At 37.8% G+C, this 22,537-nt stretch overlaps 1 protein-coding gene across 3 annotated transcripts; it reads left to right on the top strand.

Moving 5' to 3' along the window:
• Positions 1-4,342: 4,342 nt before the first annotated feature.
• LOC107668807 (DNA excision repair protein ERCC-6-like) lies at positions 4,343-20,812 on the top strand. Of its 3 annotated transcripts, none has more exons than XM_016460799.1 (20): positions 4,343-4,454; positions 4,909-5,304; positions 5,395-5,515; positions 5,773-5,881; positions 6,584-7,289; positions 8,958-9,089; positions 9,443-9,601; positions 11,487-11,622; positions 12,409-12,579; positions 12,959-13,135; positions 15,043-15,159; positions 15,468-15,563; positions 16,491-16,709; positions 17,150-17,260; positions 17,348-17,467; positions 17,596-17,690; positions 18,124-18,269; positions 18,678-19,371; positions 19,449-19,527; positions 19,627-20,812. In XM_016460799.1, exons 2-20 carry the CDS (start codon positions 4,919-4,921, stop codon positions 20,050-20,052), a joined length of 4,200 nt encoding a protein of 1,399 aa, XP_016316285.1. In that variant the 5' UTR covers positions 4,343-4,454; positions 4,909-4,918; the 3' UTR covers positions 20,053-20,812. The 3 variants fall into 3 exon arrangements, with proteins under 3 accessions (XP_016316285.1, XP_016316286.1, XP_016316287.1); XM_016460800.1 differs by having other exon boundaries at positions 6,590-7,289; XM_016460801.1 differs by lacking the exons at positions 4,343-4,454; positions 5,395-5,515 and having other exon boundaries at positions 5,230-5,304.
• The last annotated feature ends 1,725 nt before the right edge of the window (positions 20,813-22,537 follow it).

Genomic DNA, 22,537 nt, shown 5'->3' on the forward strand with positions numbered 1-22,537 from the left:
TGTCAGAAAGCCGGTTCTGTAATCAGCGGTAAATCTCCATCATGTGCGTGCTTTCACATTGAGCAGCATTTACTACACAGGGCCGTTGTTCACTGACAAGATGCGCATTAAATATCGCATGCAATTTATCGTGCAGCCCTATCCCAAACTATCTTCTCTGGAACAAATAATAGATTAATGAAACCAAAGACTGCCCATTAGATTTACCCAAAATTAATTACATCTCATGTTTAACCACTACAGAGACATCAGAGCCAGCTGTAAATTCCAGAAGATCTGGCCGAGGTGAGATGCTCTCGGGTGGCTTCATGAGCGCAGAACTGCCGCTGACCATTTGGAGCTCACATGTCCGAAAACGTTGAAGCAAATTTTCAAATAGACATTAACAAACTGCATATTGGAACTATAAACAAGTACATTCTCGCCTGAAAACATTCTACATTCCGTGACACAAAAACAGTAATATTTATAAAAATGATACTGGATTTGGGCGTCCGCCATGACACTCGCTGTAAGAAGTACCGCAAGCGGAGGGATACGATTACAAACTGTGAAACGGCTGGGAGTTATTGGGGGTGGAGTTCTGATATCACTCTAATATCGCACTCTTATCAGCCAATCACCACAGCATAGTACAAAATAAAGCACTAATTGTACACGCTGTACGTGCACTGCACTCTGAACTACCAGCACCAACGTGTTTCTGAGGACTTTCATTCAGCATTTACAACTACAACCGCAGGTGGTTGCCCAATACATTGGCTACCACCTTAAAGTATTCAATAAACGGCTCAGATCAGCAGGCAAGTCAGATCAGGGAAAAATCCCCAAAGTATGGAGCCAGTTTACATTCCTCTTAACAGGTCAGCCTTTGATTCTAAACAACATTAAGAGCATATCGCCGGCTGAGGTAATTCATTTGTGGCTCCATAGTTTATTTGAGTAAGCTTTCTCCACCTGCCTACGCTCTAGGCTCTCCCCCGTAGCAACATGTACAGACTTGTGCTGGGAGCAATTCAAACATCAACTTCTATTTACCTCGTCTGAGCTTTCCCCTATTTCATGCACTGTACATGCTGAGTAAATATTTGAATTGCCTATCCACCTTCAAAAGAATCCACACAGAGAGGCAGAAAGACGTAAAGCAGTGATTAAGTGATTTCGTCATACTTACACATTTGATCATGATGGCAGGAGATTTACAGTGGCGTTTGTAGATCCTGTGCTATAAACATTTTCAGTGAATTTTTGTAAACAGTGTTCATGGAATAATAAGGATGCGAAATGTTAACAGTCATACAACGTGTTTGCTATATTTCTCATCTACACACAATAGCTTGGTGTGCAGAACAGACTCAAATTTACGTTGTTATTCCAATATGTCCAATTCAGTCTGATTCACTAAATCAATTGAAGTAGTTCACTGCAAAACCAGTCTGCAAGGCTGCATCCAAAACTGCAAACTTCCATATATATGTATAGTAGATGTGAACGAAGTAATTATCCAAATTTACAGTGTTCCTACTATTTCCAGTGAGATTTGAAAGTGTATATCTAATGAACACTTTACTATTTGTGAATGGCAAGCCACACATCTGACTTTGATAGGTTACATGACAATGACATAATGAAAAATTTTGTACTTCTTGATTGCATTCATACTCATATAGAACATACTTTTTAATGCCCGTGAGGAAAAAGAGAATGCAATTTCGGACGCAGCCTATGATTCATTTGCGAACTGCAATCAGTTCTCGACTTCAACTCACTAATACAATGATCACAGCGATACCTCAGTTAACAGCTCACCAAGAGGTTGATTAAGAGTGAATAGGCTTTTACATTTTTATAATGAAAACTGTAGGTTTTTGTAAATAATATTTACTTTGTTGCAACAAATCTGTTTAGAGCACCAGCGACAGTATAAACGTGTTGCTTCAACTCTTTTTTTATTTAGTATTAACATTAACTCTCTATTTATGTGCAATAAAAGTTATTTTGTTTCTTCTCAGTGGGCCTACGTGACATTTATAAAGTCTATTCAAAACGTACAAACAAAAAAAATCTGCTATAATGCGCTGTGTATATTTTAACAATGTTTGGTTAAGATGCCTCTGCATTTGTGAATGGCTGAGTGAAACGTGGATAAGATTTTAATTAAATCCTCTGTTTATTCTGAAATGCAGTATAAATAAACGCATTTTGTTCATAGACCATCGGCTTTGCATCAGTTTCTGTTATATAGTATAGAAAACTAGGCCAAAAAATAATCAGAAAAATCATGCCGTTAGAAATGAATTCTGTAAAATATACAGAGCTGATGTAGCGGTGTATGTTTTTAAGTCAAGGACTTGTTGAAAAAGAAAGTTCATTTGAGGTTTACACAACGCACTTGCCCACCAATCTATCAATAATCATCTCAAGCTCCACCAAGAAGTAACAGAATCCCTCATATTGCACAAAGATCTAACTTCAGGAGTCAGAAACTACAAAGAAAGGGAAATAAATGACATTTTAATTTATAGCATCATCAGAAGCATGGACTTTAAAATCAAGCTAACCCAAGATTCACACACACTCAAACGCTCAGGGTGATCCACTGAAACCTTCCAGGTGCTGCACAATACATAATATTTTATAATATGAATAAAACAATTGGTGCAATTCATCACTGAAGCCTGGACTTGTTTCTTACACATGTCACAAAGGAATATATTGTATCCTATTCAGTTAATTCTGAATAAAGATAACTAAGCACAGTCCAGTTTAGTCAAATGAACTATGTCCACTTCTAGCATTTGAAATCTAAAATGTTATTTATCAGATAGCACAAACATAAGATTATAATTTGAATCACATCACAAACCCAATGAGCTTTTCAAGTAAGACACTACTAAAAAAATAATAAAATCATTGTTGAAATCAACTTTAGACAAATGATTAACCTATAAAGCAAGAGAGAAATTAATTAAATTTCATTATAAAACATTTAGAAAAGGAGATTAATCAAACACTGGATATATCAGTTAGTACCTCGGCAATCCCAGGTTGACAAAATGCCATAAATATAATATGATTTCCTTTAGGCCTTTGAAAGGAAACATACGGAAGTGGGAAAACCTGCCATATGGAAGAAAACCTCTGGCAGCAAACTCAAGGACCAAGAACAATTGAATTTGGCTGGCATGATATCATCAGGAAAATAAGTAATAAAGTATCACAGTTGTGCACACCAAGCACAGGATATTATGGAATGGTTGTTTTCCTGATCGCTTGCTTTGATGCGTCACAAACACTGTCATTCATTCTATAATATGGCCATTGAGAAAAGAGATAAAACAGCATTGGAAAACGCAGTATAAAACGGCGTTTTATATATACTTGCAGGTTTTATTGGATGGCTTCACACGTCCATATTTTTCCCTTCGTCTTTAAACATGACAGCACATTGCAGATGTCTCTTGCGGCCTTGCAGCTCAAGAAGTTTGGAGGCAGTAATGGAAGTTTGGGAGTTGATCATATTAAGCAGTTCGCTTCCGCCATCTACAGCTCATTCACCAGTATTACAGTCATGCTAAACAAACGCAAGCCTCAGCTGAATCAACACTGATCAAGAGGGATATATATATATATATATATATATATATATATATATTGAGAGTTGAATCCCTTAGTAATGTTGCAAATTGTTATAATAAAATATAAATTTATGAAGAGGGTTCATGTATTCATGGAAGTGATTGTAAACATTCTGATCTCAAGAGGGCGCTGTATGATCTTGTAAATTGTCAATCAAGGGGCAACGTTGGCATGGAGCAATGTAATGTCTAAACATATAAAAAGGACAATAAACTAATAATTATGGTTGTTACATATGAAATAAAACGATGTCGAATTCAAAAATATGTAAATAATGTACAATTCATGATAACACAATAAATGATCTAATACAATTTAAATATTTGGGTGTGCTTCGTGATCAGCGTTTTCAGATCTGTTTATTATTATTTATGTATTAATTCATTCACGGAAAAAAGACATCATGTTATCTTAATTAGCCCGCATGCCTAATAAAATGCGACTGAATATATAATATATATATACACACACACACACACACACACACACACACACACACACAGCGAATACAAACAGATGATTTAACTCTGGTGGTATTGTTGCCATTATTAATTTCTGCACAACATTTATTTATTATTAAAAAAAACTTTACTGTCTTTTCACTGTACGTCCGCTACTGACTTTTATTTTGACATGTTTCCTCAGCCGGTGACATTTACACTGTGCCTTAAACGTTCTCCCTTCACAGTTTATTATGCAGTGATTGTATAACAAGTTCACATGCTAGATAGTAGTACACAGCAAAACTAAAACGCGATCTTAATGGATTCACGTTAAACGAATAAATCATTTAAAAGAGTCGGGTCGCTGTGAAGGTTTGTTGTTTATTGTTGTGCTTTTTAAAAGTCTGAGTTGAGTTGAAGGCTACCAACAATAATAATAATATGCTAGCAGTTAGCATTCAGCACACAAACCTATACTATAAGATAAATCACCCTTTAAATAATTGTAAACTTGAAATGACATAATCAAACATCAATATAACCACATTTGTCTTCAAATGAATCTGTGTATCGCGTTGGTAGCTGTTGTAGTGTTCTGTTATTGTGTATGACTTTTGTTATGGTCGTTAACGGTGTAATTGTTCAATACAGATGTTTTCACCATTATAAATAGATATCTATGACAGAAAAATTCTCTTTAAAATGTCATTCCTAATGTAAGCTATTATTATTCGACGGTTTCTCTGTTATTAAAATACATTTACTTTGGTGTCTAAGCAATCAAACATATCCAAAGGTTACAGTCTTAGATTATCCTTATTCGCAGTTACTTGGCAATGCCAGTAGAAGGTAACAAGGACCAGGTCCTGGCTCCCCTGTCCAGCCCTGTCAGCGCCCTTACTCCTGGAGTCCAAGAAGACAATGGCCTTTCCATCCAAGGAAGCAGCAAGGAAGAGCCAGCGGCTACATGTCCTGAGAATGTTGGGTCACAAAATCCTAGAAAATCCCAGGCCCTGCTCCAGATCAACCGTCAGGAGATCCAGTCAGTGGACCGCAACTCTCAGGCTGCTGAGCTGCAAGGATTGGGAGTGGATGTGTATGACCAGGATGTTCTCGAGCAAGGTGTGTTGCAGCAGGTGGACAGGGCCATTCAGGAGGCCAACCAGGCAGCAGCCAAAGCTGAGGCCGAGAAAGAATATGAGTCTGTACTGGATGACGTCAGGTGAATTTATGCTTGCTTTATTGATCTTGAAACAGTGTGCATTATGTATGCCTGTCAAAAATAATTTTGTTGGTTTGTAATGCATTTCAGGTCATGTACAACTGCTTTGAAACATATCAACAAAATTTTAGAGCAGTTAGCCCCTCATGCTGCCTCTAGCAAAGACATCAGTAGGAAAATTGAGTCTGTCAAACGACAAAAAGAGAACAAGGTAAGCATAAACTGGACTATTTATTTATTTATTTTACTTGGTTTAGCCTGTACCACTATGGAGTTTATGTTGTTGGAAATGTATCCGATAAAATGAGAAGGCTTAATCCGTTTTAAATTATTATTTTAAATTGATATTTTATATTAAATATATTTTCACTTTAGTTTCCTAATTAGATAAGAGCTTATAATATTTCAATAATGTGTTTTTGAAAATCCTTACTATACAATACTTCAGAAGTCTGTTGTCTTTTACAGGAGAAGCAGTTAAAAAAGATCAGAGCCAAGCAGAAGAGATTGCAGGCTGTTCTTGATGGAGAGGATATCCAGAAGCTTGAGGCAGAATTATTGATTGAGGATGACGAAGGTAGGTTTGAAGCACGGTTTCTTTCAGAAGCTTTAGGTGCATTATTAGCCTTAACATTTAAATGTATTGGAGCATCATATGATCTTTTGATCTTGCTGAACAATCATTTTGTATATACAATGGGCATTACATATTTTACACTTAAATGTTTGTGTTTTGTAAAGTTTTCTTATTGTATTTCTTTCAATATTAGTTTTAATATGCTTGTGTAGGAATAATAGTGGTATTTATACAATAGTGGTATTTATACAATAGTGGTTCTGCCTAGAGGGGCGTCTGGAGTTTGTTACAATATTTGTGTTTTTTATTTTTATTTATTTACCTTATTTTAACTAGATATTGTTTTCTAGACGTATAAAAACTTCACAGCTTATTGTCAGTTTATGAGAACTCAATGACCTAAAATAAATTGTAATATTGACAATTATAGTTGTTAAATGTTAAATAAAATTAATATCAAATTCAAAAATAGATGTAAATAATGCACAATTTGAACATTCAAAAGTGCTTTATGCTAAGTGTTTCCAGAGCCGATTCATTCATGAAAAACACTTTCTACACATTTAAACAGAATATTACAAAATGTCTGCATCATGGAAACATATATATAATTTAATTTCTCTCACTGTCTTTCAATGTTTGTTATAATATGGTATTGTGTGCCTAACAGTGGTACTATTCTACACTGTTTGCATCTGTTAGAACCAGGCCCATCCACTTTGGGCAGCATGCTTATGCCAGCTCAGGAGTCTGAATGGGAAGAGCTCATCCGCACAGGTCACATGACCCCCTTCGGTTCACGGATCCCTCAGAAGCAAGAGAAGAAAGAGCCTCGAAAGGTTATGCTCAGCGAGAACTCCGGATTCGACAAGTACCTCGCCGACCAAGCCATGTTAGCGGATAGCAGGAAGAGACCCATCTTAAAGAAGAAGATCACTAAGAAGCACTCAGGACAGACCACAGGTGGCAAAGAGCAAAAGAACCGATCGCTCTCCAGCAAAGAAAGGAAGCTCCAAAAGCGAATGCGTAAGCTCCAGAGGACCGCCCTGAAGGCTCACCCCAAAGCCAGGCCCAAGGTGGAGAAGGAGCTGCCCCGAGCCAGGAGGAGGAAAGGCGATGGGGAGCAGACGTCCGACAGCGAGGGTTCAGAGTACATCCCGAGCGATGAGCTGATGGATCCCGAGGAACCAGAGAGAGATGATGATGAGTTCTGGGTGGATGAAGATGAAGAATACCAACTTAAACCATACAAGAAGAAGAACCAGGCCAAAACCAGGAAGCCCAAGAAGGAGGATGAGAGCAACGAGTACATCCCTAGCAGCTCAGAGGATGAAGACTCTCAGAAAGGAGGAAAAGTCAAGAAATGTAAAGATGATGGAGATATTGAGTATTACAGGCAAAGGATTAGGTAAGTTTAGTCTGAATCCATCATTTCATAAACCGTCCCAATCATTACAGTCAAAGGCCATTCATATGTTTAGTTACTTTGCCTAGCATGTATGCTAGAACAGATAACCTAATCCACTGATGAGATTGGCAGCTGTTCCTTGACTAAGCAAATTCTATGCCTATTCATATTTTCTCATTATGGTATGCATGTATTTATTCCAGTGTTAACGTGCAAATAGATGGAAGCAAACCTAACAAGATTTATGCATTCGTATTTATAGTAAGCAAATTGAGTTGGCATACGCTCTCTCTCCATATTTCTCCGCTCTGGTTGGTTTAAATGTGAATGCGGCCACTCATTTCTGCTATGGTGGAGCGCAAGCAATGCCGAGCAGTGGAATAAAAGAGGGAAAAACGTAATTAACTGAACCAATGCTTAGTCTTGACTTAATTACAAGTGCAGTCTCGGAAGCCCCAGATAAAGGGAACAGTTTCATTGCGGAGTGACAGGACCAACCCCAAATGAAGATGGATTTTTTTTCCCTACACTCCTCTCTGTGTACCTTTCTTGGGGAGCTCAAGCTCCTAATTGTCTGTATCAATCTTAATTTGCTTTTCTGACGACACTGCCACTAACTGCTGTAGCTTTCCCTGAAGCCAGAAGTGGGTCAATTAAATCTGGCCTGCTGGAATGAGGGGCAGAGGAAGGGAAAGGTATCTCGCTCTCTCTCTCTCTTCGGTTTCTGTCTTTGTCTGTCTGTAGTTCTTTGGCTAGGAAATTAAAAACCGAGGCCGGGGACTTTTGGTACCTTGCAAACGTTCCCGTAGGAGGCATCTTTAACAGAGTCAGATTTTAAATGTCAGCGGCAGACTTGTTTTAGTTTAAGATTGTTAATCAAATACGTTATGTGAAGTCTTCAGTATGGGAAATGTCTGTGGGGTCTGTCGTTCAACGTGACACTGTGTCCACACCAGTCGGTGGTCCGTTTCTGTTTTAGACATGCAACACAGCTACTCGAGCCACTTTGCTACTGAACTGTAGCCTTGTGCTTAGTGGTCGACCAATATGAATCTTTGGATCCGATGTCATGGAGAGCAGGATGGTTGTAGGCCAATATAAAGCAGATATATATGATAATGTATATCACATTTAATATAAAGACAATAAATAGCACAGGCTGCAGTGAAATTTATATTTCACATGATATGAAAATTATGTACTAAAAAATAAAAAAAACAAAACTACTAAAATAAAAAAATATTTATACTTTTGATAGCAGTTTCTTGATTCTGTAATCCTAATATTTTTCACAAATAAAGAAATAGTTCAAACATGACTAAAAAGGAAGTACACTCAGTAATCTGTTAAGACTGTGTGCACTGGGAATCATTTTCAGGTAATACTAATTTTACATACAGTACACAGTGAATGTGACATAGCGGCAAACTGGATGTAGCTCAGCTTAGTTTGAAATCAACTTGTTAAAAATCAGCCAAAAAAACAATTTGGCCAATGGGATAATTGAAAACGGCCAAATATTGGCAAGGCTGATATATATTGGTCAACAACTACTCATGCTTAATGCTGATTGGTCTGTATTGGTGAATGTTCAGTGATGATGTTCAGCTGCAAAGGACTTCAAGTTGATGTCAGTAATGGTTTTGTTGTGGTTTTGTCTTCTTGCAGGAAGTGGAAAAGGCAAAGACTTAGGGAAAAAGAGGCGAAGAGAGAAGCAGGAGAGGATGAGTCCGAGGAGAGTGACGCAGAATTTGATGAAGGATTTAAAATGCCTGGTTTCCTCTGGAAGAAACTCTTCAAGTATGTCTCACACAAATCACACATACTCTCATATTGAAAGAAAAGAATCAATAAGTCTTGTTTTCTTACACGTGCGCATACAATGTGAAATATTAACTGTGTACAGAAATTTTATGAGTCCCGAAAGCTGAGCTGTAAATGAGGGGAGGGGTGAAGTGCTTTAGACTTGGAAAGAAGGACTCGGCTGTTGTGTTCTAGTTGTGTTTTACAGCACATCAATTGGGCAACACTTATGGCCCATTTATCCAGAATCAATAGTGATAATGGCCCTATGATTAATTCATCAGCCACTGTGTTTGTGTTTGTGCTGGGGCTGCGTTTTGTGCGATAAAACGTTGGCTTTTGTTGTCCAGGTATCAGCAGACAGGTGTCGGGTGGATGTGGGAACTGCACTGCCAGCAAGCAGGAGGCATTCTGGGAGATGAGATGGGCCTGGGCAAGACCATCCAGATAATTGCCTTCCTGGCAGGCCTGAGCTACAGCAAGCTAAAAACACGTGGCTCCAGTTACAGGCAAGGGACTCCACATGGTCATACGTTTTTAGTTTGTTTATCTACTGTATTTATGGAAATTTGTTTCAACTTTAGAGTAAAAATAAAAAGGACTAAAAAAAACATTTTCTATCTATCTATCTATCTATCTTTATCTCTAAATACATTTGTATTTAATATCTTAACATCTAAATTTAATCTAAGGTGGAAATGGGCTTCCATAATAATTGGACCTACAATCTTTCTTCATTCTCTCTTTTCTTTGAGTCTTGTCCTTTCCAAAACATGATTCATCACCATCATCATCAGCCACCCAGTCACACATGCACACATACATGTGTACAAACACTAACACACATAAACACAGATGTCAGCCGCCTCCCCCACCCCTCCCAGACTCAGAGTCTCGATTGCGATGAATATTTCAGCAGCTGGATTGCTGGTGGAGAGAGGTTTGGCGTGAATTATTAAAGACGTTTCAATTATGATATTCCTCTAATTCTCTTAGTGGCGACATCAAAGGAGAAACAAGGACGTGACATGAAAGAGAGACTGCTCGTTGGGCAGGGAGGGTGGAAAATTAAACATGAAACATGTAATTAAACATGTTTAAAGTAATGCCTTTTTTACTTTTTTTTTTTGCTTTTCTTGCCATACACACTCGGGGTGGAGGCCCTCCTGGATGGTCAATAAGCTGTCTGGCGTTGCCCATCCGCAAATTGATTGTTTGCAAACTCAATTATGGCTCGCTATCAATGGCTTTCACAATCCAGAATATCATATCAAGCTGTAATGCTCCCAAAGCCATTTAGTGCATTTCGTCAGTTCATCTCTTTTAGTGAACACTCACATAGAGAGGAAGAGCAGAACAGCTGTGGCGTAAGCTCATGGGGTTCATCACCTTTAAGTTAATGTGTGTAATTGCAAGTAAAACATTTGTAGGTGGATTTCATCAAAAAGGAGTATGAATAATAAGCCAGTAATGAAAATTTGCCCCATTGTGATATAGATGGCATCACTGAATATAAACCGAACTTCCTGTTCAGTGAGTGAGTCAGATGGTGATTCAGTAACCAGTGTGATGGATTCAGTTCAGTGAAAGGTTGAGCTACACTGTTTTTGATACACTAAAACAAACTGACTCATAAAGGTCATTTGTTCATGAATCGTTTTACACTGGTTATGTTTTTTTGAATGCAGCACGCAAGGGCAACTCAATAAAAAGCAATTTCTTAACATTATTTTGCAGTACACTGTCTTTTTTGTAGCAACACATTCATTCCAGACTGCAAACTGACATTCACAGCATAGCTTATATGTATATTTATTTCACTTTATTCATTTAACTTTATATATATATATATATATATATATATATACATACACATATAATATATGTCATTTATTCCTGCATTCTAATATACTAATTTAGTGATCAATAAATATTTCTTCTTATTATTAAAAATAATAAAAACTGCTTAATATTTTTGTGGAAACTTATTTATTTTTATTTGTTTGAAGGTTAAAAAAACAGCATTTATTTGAATTAAGAAATCTTTTGTGACGTTATAAATGTCTTTACTGTCACTTTTGATAAATTTAATGCATCCTTGCTTAATAACGAGTGAATGAATTATACTGTTGAAAAGTTTGGGTCAGTATGACTTTTTAAAAATAAATTAATACTTCATTTATTTTTAAAAAGTCATACTGACCCAAACTTTTCAACAGTATCGATCATACATTCATTCATTCATTCATTCATTTGCTTCGCCGATGAAGAAAGCAGTGCGGGAATGAAAACCAGACAACTGGTCGCATATTAAAAAACCAAGTACATACTAAAACTAGTAATCCAACTCTCATAGTTTCTCCAGTGTTGTGACCACATTCTCCTCTCATGTAGGTATGCTGGATTGGGGCCCACGGTCATTGTATGTCCAGCTACAGTCATGCATCAGTGGGTGATGGAGTTCCACACTTGGTGGCCTCCATTCCGTGTTGCTGTCCTCCACGACACGGGCTCCTTCACCAGCAAAAAGGTGATTCACACTCTGCTGGAGCTGAGAACATCCATTCTTTGGACTTCCATAATGTAAACTGTTTTGTTCCGCTCTGTATGTAATCTCAACACCCAAACTTTTCCATCCAAAGAAGCAACATGACAACAAGATTAAGATGAACTGTGTCGCTTCGGCCTGTAACGTTTATGCCAGTGTGAGATTTTCCCCTTGTCAGCAAATATCCTAGTGTGTGGAGTCGAATTGGCTCCAAGGAAATGTTAAATTAATTAAAGCTAAGGTAGCAGGAGCTGCTGTGGGGCGGCTGTGAAGTGTTTACTGTGAGTGGTCTTCACTGCCCCCTCCCCTTTCTGCCTGACACAGTGATTAATGGGGGTTGTTGTCTGGCAGTCCGTACTTTGCCCTCTAGGTGGAGAGTTGGTCTCAAGAGCTTGTGGGAGAGAGACAGAGGAACGTTTATGCAGCGTTGGCACCTAATGATACTGCCTTCACGCTAACACTAACACTCCTGTAGAGCAGATGTACCTGATTAATTGGCTACAAAGTAAAAAAAAAAAAAGTGTGGAGGGGGGGCTTGGAACAGAGGTTAGTTGCTTTGCACGTCTATAATTGGAACACACTTGAGACCGTTCATGTGAGACATCAAAGCAGACGTATAGACTAGTTCTGATGAAGACGCTATCGCCAGGGGCCTGATACCGGCAACCTATCGCAATTTCCTCTATTTAATTAACAGCCAAAAAAGACATTGTTGTTCTAGTGAGTTTACTTTCTGATAGGTTTTACTCCTTTATTCCTCATTTTCAGGAGAAGCTCATCCCGGAAATAGTGGCCAGTCATGGCATCATCATCACTTCCTACTCATACATCCGCATTATGCAAGATTACATCCAGAAGTACGACTGGCATTATGTCATCCTGGATGAGGGCCACAAAATTAGGAACCCCAACGCCGGGGTTACTATGGCATGCAAGCAGGTGACCGTTGCTTTCTCTATAAGAGATTTTTCCTTAATTTTATAATAGAGCTGTCAATTAAAGTCTCATGGGTCTTGAAAAGAACACAAGTAAAGGTAGAAGACCTTAAAAGAAATGATCTTAGTTCCAACTCCAGTGCCATTGATTGCTATATTAAAAAATCAATTGGAAATTTCGCAACACTTTGATTTGGTATTGAATGAACTGAAGCTAATGGAGCTTTAAAACCAAATTCATCATAAAAGGGGCTTTATTGTCAAGTAGTATTTAACTGCTTGCACAGGTAAGGTCTAAAACAACTTTGATTACTTGATCAACTTGCGTCTCGTAAATTATGAAGGACTGTCACTGATTTTTATTTTATTTTTATTTTTTTCAGTTCCGGACACCCCACTGTTTTATCCTCTCTGGATCACCCATGCAGAACAACCTCAAAGAGCTGTGGTCGCTTTTTGACTTCGTGTTTCCAGGGAAGCTGGGGACTCTGCCTGTCTTCATGGAGCAGTTCTCCGTACCCATTACCATGGGAGGATATGCTAATGCGTCTCCAGTGCAGGTGAACCACTCATCACCCAGAGCTTATTGATCAATGCAGTTCAAATTATCTTCTTATTCATATATAAACCTATAATTTACACCAAATATAACAGCATAATGAACGCAGAACACATTGTATATTACACAGAGATGCAAGTGCCTGTATTAATTCAAAGGCATATAAAAACCTTCTAACAGCATAGTGATGGCTGTATGGTGAATGGAATCTAGATGTGCCATTATTAGGAAACCTTTTTAATAGCACACTTACTTTATGGATTTCATTTCCGAACTGCTTTAAAAGGCTATTGATGTTTCCTCTGCCAATAATAAAAACCTTTACTAATTATTAATGTTATTAAATGGTTGTAGATAGCTAACCCCTGACTCATGGCACTCTCTCCTTTCCCAGCTGTCTGCACAGTCCTGCTGACCAGCCTCATACGTTCATACATTTAGTTTTTAGTGGATATTCATTTGAGAGATGAGAGAAGATTTTACAATCTTGCAATTAGAATTTACACTTTATGCAGTATGTATTTCTTTCCACCAAAAATATATACATGAAAATTAACTAACATCCATCCAGTGCACTAATTAAAATCACTTTGCATTTTCATGTATGTATGTGTGTGTGTGTGTTTGTGAAATATTCTGAGTCTACTTTAAAAAACTGGGTTTCAGAATTAAAATCCGGAGATTAAAAATGAAACCTTTTGGATTTTAAGATTTTTTTTTTATAATTAAGATTTTCCTTTTATAATTGTGCATGCCGCTTTTAACAACTTTATATACAGAGGAACTACATGTAATATTTGTACTTGTACAAATTAATTTGTTATATTGCTGGACCATTTCAAATGAAATTGTGGAGTGAAAGGTTTTCTTTTAATTGTTTAAAAAAAAAAGTGATGCCTTACAAGTCCAGAAGGAAGGAAAGTTTTAAGCACTTTTGCAGCCAGCTCCTTTACTGAAGCATATGCTTTATCACTACTTATTCATGCATCTCTCTGTATCGCTCTCTCTTTTGTCCTCTCAAATGGGCCCTAATCCAGGCTCGTTGTATGCCCTGCAGTGTTGTGGTTCAACTGCAGGCTTTCTTTTGATCTGAAAACCCCTTTAAATTACAGCTAAATGGCATTTGGCCTAACGCTGGATCAGGAGAACATTATTGATAAAAGAGTGCAGCCCCCCTTTGGAGTCCAGCAGCACTCTTATGAATCTTTAATGTGTCAATCTGCTGATAGAAGGAGAGAAAGAGAACAAGCGGCTGTTGACATGCCTCAGGACACACAAATTTGTTTGCCTTTCATAAAGTGTTTTGAAGTGGATGCTTGTTAATTAGCCAAAAACATAAATAGATTTTAGTTTAAATAGGTGTGTTTGCTTGCAAAACGTTAAAACGTATATGCTGCTGTTTAAAAGTTTGGTGTCTATAACATTTTTGTCTTGAAAGATCCTTACCAAAGATGCATTATTTGATAAATACAGTAAAAAAAACAGCCATATTTGTAATATTAAAATTTAAAACAACATTTTTAATATATTATATTTTATATTTTAAAATTTAATTTATTCATGTGATGGCAAAGCTGAGTTTCCAGCAGCCATTACTGCAGACTTCAGTGTCACGTGATCCTTCAGAAATCATTCTAATTTTCTGATTTGCTGCTCAAGAAACATTTCTTTTTATTTTCAATGATGAAAACACTTGTGCTGCTTAATATTTTTGTGAAAACTGGTGCAAATCTTCAGGATTCTTTGATGAATAAAGTTTAAAAACTGCATTTATTTGAAAATAGAAACATTATTAACATTATAAGCATCTTTATTGTCACGAGCCATTTTAGACTTTTTCATGTTGCTGGGGGAATGTTGTTATTGATTTGTTGTTAATGTATTTATTTTTTAATTTCTATTCCTAAGGTCCAGACAGCCTATAAATGTGCTTGTGTTCTTCGTGACACAATTAACCCTTACCTGCTGAGAAGAATGAAGGCTGATGTGAAAGCAAACCTTTCTTTACCTGACAAAAATGAACAGGTGCCCATACAATACATATAACAGATAAATCTATACTCCACTATTTGTCTGTGTATCTTGCATTTAGTAACTTGCATTTCAGACACAGTTTGGCCAGTTATTTTGTAACTCTGATTTCTCTAAAAATAGTTCTAAATGAAGCCAGAGCATCAAACTTTATGTCACCAAGCAATTCTAGAAGATCAGAAAGATGCAAACATTGAAACTTCCTACTGTTGTTTTAACTGTTGAATAATAAAATATACTGTATGTTGCCTTTCATCCAATCATCAACAGTTACAGCCTATAATGTTTTACTGTCTGAACAGGTCCTGTTCTGCAGATTAACGGAAGATCAGCAGCAGGTTTATCAGAATTTTCTGGACTCCAAAGAGGTTTATCAGATTCTGAATGGAGACATGCAGGTAATAGATCTATGTGTAAAACAGCAATGTTGATCATTTTCTGTTTCCCACTTATTCTTTAACCTGTCTTTTGAGAGAGGTGACATGCTGTAACGTTATATGTTCACATACATGTTTAAATTCATGCAGAGAGAAACATTTAAAGAGCTTCTGGAATTTGCGTTTTGCTAATTTAAACCTCAAAGTCAAGTTTAACCATTAAAAAAAAAAAAGATTTAAGGCATTTTTTTCTGGTAAAATTCATAAGATTAAAAAAAATGTGCGGCTGTCATTAAAGCAAAAGTGAGTCCAACTGTACAAATACTCACTTTACTAACTTTTCATGCATTTGTTATGCTGATTATGCCAATGTGTAATGAAAAAACTGTTACGTTAGAAAACTGTAAAAGTGGACTTTGAACTTCACTTTATATTCATAATATGTGTACAGATACATTTTCTTTACTGATAATTACCTTGTCACAAGCATGCAGAATCTGTTTCATTGATAAATGTTGTGTCGGCCTTATACAGCTGTGAAGATGCTTGTTGCATTAAAAAACAGTCCCTGTGATCTATTGATTCTCTCTGTGTGTGAATTGTCACAGCAAGGAGATGCTCCTTTATACAAACTATTCATCACAATGCTCCAAATGTGTTTTGTGGAGGCAAAAGCTGTGGGTTGCAGAGCAGTTTACAAACCCCTCTTATGTGGTCACAAACTCCATTAAACCACATATATAATGCAAAGACTGCTGCATTTACTTCAAGGAAGAGACTTTACTTTGCTCTGGTCAATTACCTTCATTAAATTAACCAGGTTTATTAATATTAAGATTTGTGTTTCCTATTTCTTACAAGGAAAGAGAATTGTTTTTCTCCCTCCATTAAATGTATTAACATATTCACCCGGTGTATTAATCTCAATTCCCCACCCTGTGTTTCTAGGTTTTCTCAGGCCTCATAGCTCTGAGGAAGATCTGCAACCACCCGGATCTGTTCACAGGTGGGCCACGGTTGCTCCGAGGCATCCCTGACGATCAGCTGTCCGAGGAGGAGCACTTTGGTTACTGGAAACGCTCTGGGAAGATGATTGTGGTGGAGTCACTGCTGCGCCTGTGGTTCAAACAGGGACACCGAGTTTTGCTTTTCACCCAATCCAGGCAGGTCAGTAAGAAAGGAGTGCAAAAAAAGGCTAGAAAAAATTTTGCAGGACGGCAATGATATGATTGAATATGGTTGATTCTAGACAAATCCATCCACAGAGATCCATCAGCCCTTCGCTGAAGTAAAGATGTGTGAATAAACCAACAGTATTGATGGATAAGCTGCACTCTCACTATCTCCAGCAGCACCACTAAAGGACCAATAAAGTTATTATGTCATTTTGCCCTCTAATAGAATTCATTAGGAGATCTTATTGCATTCTAGGGTGTCTGTCAGGACCCAGCTGTCTTTGTTCAATAGAAATGAGATTTGGCTTCAGAGAGAACCTAAAACCCACACAGTTGGTACTTCTGTACATGTAATATTAATCTCACTTAATCCTATTAGCACTAATCCTGTTCTCAATGCTCTGTCTGAAACCATTTCTCCCACACACACAGATGCTGGAGATCTTGGAGGTGTTCGTGAGGGAGAATGGCTTCTCGTATGTCAAAATGGATGGCACTACTACCATTGCGTCCAGGCAGCCTCTGATCACTCAGTACAACCAGGTGAACATGATCACCGTGCCTGTTTTACGCTCTCTGATGGTTTAGGAGCTTTTAAACCAAATTATTTTAATGTGTGTGTTTTTCCAGAACAAAGACATCTTCATCTTCCTCCTGACAACAAGGGTTGGAGGTTTGGGAGTCAATCTGACTGGAGCCAATAGGGTTGTAATCTACGACCCTGACTGGAACCCCAGCACGGACACTCAGGTCAGCTAAAGCAGTATCTCGCATCCAGAACGCATGTTCTTGCTGTATATCTAATGCAAACTATTCAGCTTAAAGTATGCATGCAGCGTTGATCGTTGTTGATGTGAACTATTGACCTCTTCCCGTAGGCTCGTGAGCGTGCCTGGAGGATTGGACAGAAGCAGCAGGTGACGGTTTACAGGCTGCTGACAGCTGGAACAATTGAGGAGAAGATTTACCACAGGTTAGTTTCCTAGGATTGGGCACTGAGATGGAGCTTATAATAGTAAGGAGGACTATTATAATCCATAATGTCCTACTTCTGGCTGCAGGAGCTCAATAGACAGTAATTGAAATGCATTATTTTTTTAATTAGATATCAACACGATTTGCTAATTGGTCGCTAAAGGCTGTCATAGACTAGTGGGTTATTTGTAGGGAGGCGATGGGAATTTCGAAAGGACTGTGAAGAGCGGGATTGTTTGCATATTAATTTTGCAATTTCGAGCTAACCCGAGACACTGCATTTGTTGAGCAGATAAACCATCCAGCAGGGTGAGATTGTGGCATATCTGTTTAGGCTATAAATGAAATAATTCAGGAAATGTGGGACTAGGGTGTATCATAACGATGATTTAAAAAAAAAAAAGTACAGTATTTCTTGTCTCTTTCCATAGACAAATTTTCAAACAGTTTCTCACCAACCGAGTGCTAAAGGATCCTAAGCAGAGGCGGTTTTTCAAGTCTAATGACATTTATGAACTTTTCACGCTGAGCAATCCTGACGGCTCCCAGGGAACAGAAACCAGTGCAATATTTGCAGGTAATTCATGGATATATTAACAATTTGAACGTATTTTCTTTGCAAGAACAGCTCTGTTCATTTGGCTGATGTCACAAAGAGAACATGCGCTGAAATCAGGCAATGTAAATACAATTTAAAAACATTTTATTGGTACACTGTCAGAAAAAAATGCTTTTCACTGGGGCAGTACCCTTAAAGAGACAACTTTTTACCCCAAAAAGATGCTTATTATTATCTTAAAGTAGTAATATGAGCCCTTAAGTTACTACATTTAACCATTTAGGGATAAATAAGATACAAAGTTGATCTTTGCACCAGTGACAAGCAGTTTTACCCCTAAAGGTACAGTTTTAGCACTTTTTTGTTTCCTGAAAGTGTAGATAAATAACTCTATTAAATTATGTTGTCTTTTTTCTTATTTTATAGGCACAGGGTCAGATGTGCAGGTTCCAAAAAGACACAAGACCTCCCGTCCTTCTCAGGGGAGCTCGAGACCATCATTGTCTCATTCATCTGCATTTTGTGTTGAAGACCAAGATACCACATCTCTGTCAGAAAACAGAAACTCTACCTCAGTCAACGGTCTGTCAAACAACAATGCTTCTGGGTCACAGAACAATAACCTTGAACCTCATTCCACTGCTGATCGTTTGACAAACAGCACTAGTAAAGATCATTCTCCTGCGAACAGCCCTCAAAAGCACAGAGAGAAGAAAAAGCACTGTGAAACGCCAGAAAAGGACATGTTACCCTCAGATAGACACAAGCGCAAGCATAAAAAGCGCAAGCACTCTGAAGACGCCAAGTTTGAGGGCTGTCGCATTTCTCACCTGTTGAAGAAACGGAGATACAAGAAAGAGGAAAATGAGAAGGAGAAGGAGGAAAAAAATGAGAAAAAGAGTGACGATTATGTTCTCGCCAAGCTCTTTAAAAAATCAGGGATACACAGCGTCATGAAGCATGACACCATCATGGAGGCATCGAACCCGGACTATGTGCTTGTGGAAGCTGAAGCCAATAGGGTGGCGAAGGATGCGCTGAGAGCTCTGAAGATCTCCAGGCAAAACTGCAGGCTTTCTTTCTCGAGAGGGTCTACAACAGCAACCCCACCTCCAGTCAAGTACGACTATTTTTTTTGTTATATTATAAAATTGTATTAATAATATGAGGCTGTTTTAACATCCATTTTGCTCTTAGGAGAAGGTTTGGGCAGAAGAAAAACTCACTTCTGTTTCAGTCATCTGGGACAACAGCAAAAGCAGCAGAGAAATGCAAGGTATGTCAATATGGATACAATATCCTGTGAACCCCCAAAAGAATAATAAATGGTTGTTGAGCACTCATGTTGTGTGTGTGTTTTTTTTCTTTAATATAGGATGCAGATGTTATAAAGAAGTCAGTTGTAAAGAAACCAGGATCTGCTGCTCACTTCAGCGGTGAAGGAGCGCAGGAGGAGTCTGGTTCTCTGTCCTCATCCTCTCTCCTTGCTAGAATGAAGGCCAGGAATCACCTCAATCAACCCCAGAGACAAGAGGATGAGGAAGAGGACGAGAGAGAGTCTACTGCCGTGCATGCTACCCCCACAGAACACGATGAGCTTTTGGTTGACCTGAGGAACTTTGTGGCCTTCCAAGCTCAGGTGGATGGCCAAGCGAGCACCAAGGAGATCCTGGAGTACTTCACCCCGAGACTCACTTCCACACAGACAGCAGTGTTCAGAGAACTGCTAAGGAATATTTGTGAGTTCCACAGACTTCCTGGACAGGAAGGGATGTGGAAGCTTAAAGCTGACTACAGGTAAACGGAGTGGCGCGTATGAAAACTATTAACTGAGAAGCTCCAAATGGAATGTATACCTCACACTTGGGAACACAGGTGATTCGATGCATCAGTTATTTTAAGATTACAAAATGTGTAAATGCAATTCATTTCAATAAACTTCCTAGAACTTTCCAAGAACTTTCCAGGTTGGCTGTAAAAAGTACTAAAGAATTGTATTGGCCTATTATTGTAAAACACTCCAATTGTATGAAAAAAGAAATATGATGTCATTCTTTTGTTTGTTTTTGTAAAATTCCTGGAAATTACTTGAACTTGGGGATCTCTTGAAAATGTGTTATTCATGCAATTATTGTTGAGACCAGTACTTTTTTTTGCTATACTTATATAATGTTAATGTTATAATACTATTACAATATTATTGTAATACTGCTGTAATCTTTTTCTATTCACTCAATTATTGGTACTCACTCAGTTCTACCAATAATTTGGCAATAATGGAAAATGTACATTATATTTCTACCCTATACATGTGCTTGGTGCCAATTTGTTTACATGACATTCTAGTAAGTGAAGGTGATTTTGAAACTTATAAAATCAATATTATTTAATGTCTTGAGAGTATCTAGCCCTGCCTTCCTCTTACTGTTTGTTCAGTAAGAACAAATTAGATTTAATGTAATTGCAATGTGTAAAGCCAGTGATGGTGTTGAGGGAATACTGTACACATTTTAACAATTAAATTGATTCATTAAAAGTTACCCAATAAAAGATCACCCTTAGATCAACTCCTTAGTACACTTTATTAATATGACCTAGGAAATGTAATGCATCACAAGATGATGAGCCGAAAGATACACCACCTCACGGGGGCTTATTGGATCTCATTTTGAAAAGAACTATGATTTTCTGTTGTTGCACATTAATCACAATGCCATGGCCTCTCAGGGACAGGCTTTTATTTCTTGTTAATGTTCTAAGTTAATGTGTCAGAAATTAGCGTTCGTCGTATATTGTTTGTCAATGCGAGTTAGCACACGAGCAATTAAAAATAAACATTTTCAAAAATACTTCTGCTATTGTAAAACATTTTTTTAATTAGTGCTTTTGTGAAGATACTTTTCTCTTCAAACTAGAGCGAATAAATCTTTAAAGGAACTAACTGCGAAATGCTTTTTGAAATAATTTGAAATAAAAGAGTTTATTAATTTATTTCATGCTCTGTTCGAGTTTCCGACCTCGTTAAAACTGTTTATACGTCTATAATGGGCTTAGAATAATAATAATAATAATTTACTTATTCGTGTGTAGTCTATTAATCAAACTTGTTTTAATGCTGGACATTTGTTCGTGAGCTGGCCTGTCGCTGACCATGGTACTGAACGTTTTTATTTCCTTTTTTCTTTTTTTTATTACGAGGCCTCATGCATTCACAATTATTCTCTTAGTTAAAAATTAAAAACAGCAATTATTCAGTCGCACGTACACTCTAAAGACATGTTTTAAATAGAGCGCTTTATGACACTCATTTCATCTGGCACATATACTGCTGTAATACACTCCCAGTCAGACTCTCAAGATCGTAGAAATCACTTGATCTGTTAGGTTTGATCAATCTATCTCCGTTCCGTATAATAACACAAATGTCAAGAAGTTATACAGAGCTCGTCCCCCAGTTTCCGATGCATTTTGACGAGATCATAACACCAACTTTATTTTCAGCGGTGCATAAATTAATTACACGCATTTAATAACTAAAATATCATTATATTCCCCTCTTAATATCATAAACGTTCTACGCCAGGGAAGCACTTAATAGTGCAGGGGGCCATAACAGGCTATTATCCTTGTGTAATGCTATTAGAGAACCAATTATGCACCATTACACTTGCTTTTTTGCAGTTTATGTGATTTCATCCAATACCGTCCTGCACTTCAAAATTTCAGCTGCTACTCGGAGCCTCATTTCCAGCAGCAGAGGAGCGGCGGTGTCTGCGCGCGGCGTCCCGCGTGCGTTTTAAAAGTAATTGAAAGGGTCCCGCTGCATATCATTTACGCGAGAGTGGGAAATAAATCCTTGGACCCCTTGCTGTGAACAAAATCAAAATTTGGACCTGCGAGCGCGCAGCCAGTGGATTCTCGTATAAAGTGGACCCCTAACCCATATAATGAGCAATTACTGGTCTGACAGCCAATTTTAAATTCAAAAACAGTCATCTAGATTTTTAATATAAAAAGCAACTGTGTAAAAAAGTGTATCGTACTTGTGCCCGTGTGTTTGTGATTTGGGAATATGCATGCATCGAGCTAAAGTTACACTTTCGGAGTATGAATGCCTTGGAGGATTTTGACGCTTGCACCACGTGCGCAATCCGGTTGGCCGTGGAGAACCTATCCAAATGAGTTGAAAACGAAAATCTGGTTAATTGCAATTACGTGGGAGATTATAAAGGCGAGTGTTGTCATGCTCTAAACAGTCACAAAGACATCTGGTCACTCCCTCCTTA

Source organism: Sinocyclocheilus anshuiensis, unplaced genomic scaffold, assembly GCF_001515605.1.
Source record: "Sinocyclocheilus anshuiensis isolate Anshui unplaced genomic scaffold, SAMN03320099.WGS_v1.1 scaffold72, whole genome shotgun sequence".
In the NCBI taxonomy this organism is placed as follows: Eukaryota; Metazoa; Chordata; class Actinopteri; order Cypriniformes; family Cyprinidae; genus Sinocyclocheilus; species Sinocyclocheilus anshuiensis.

Bases quoted from the DNA above. Each gene is read 5' to 3' on its own strand.
- LOC107668807 (XM_016460799.1), top strand. From the start codon at position 4,919: ATGCCAGTAGAAGGTAACAAGGACCAGGTCCTGGCTCCCCTGTCCAGC. The intron at 5,305-5,394 runs GTGAATTTATGC...AATGCATTTCAG, and splicing joins TCTGTACTGGATGACGTCAG to GTCATGTACAACTGCTTTGA. The intron at 19,372-19,448 runs GTACGACTATTT...TTTTGCTCTTAG, and splicing joins GCAACCCCACCTCCAGTCAA to GAGAAGGTTTGGGCAGAAGA.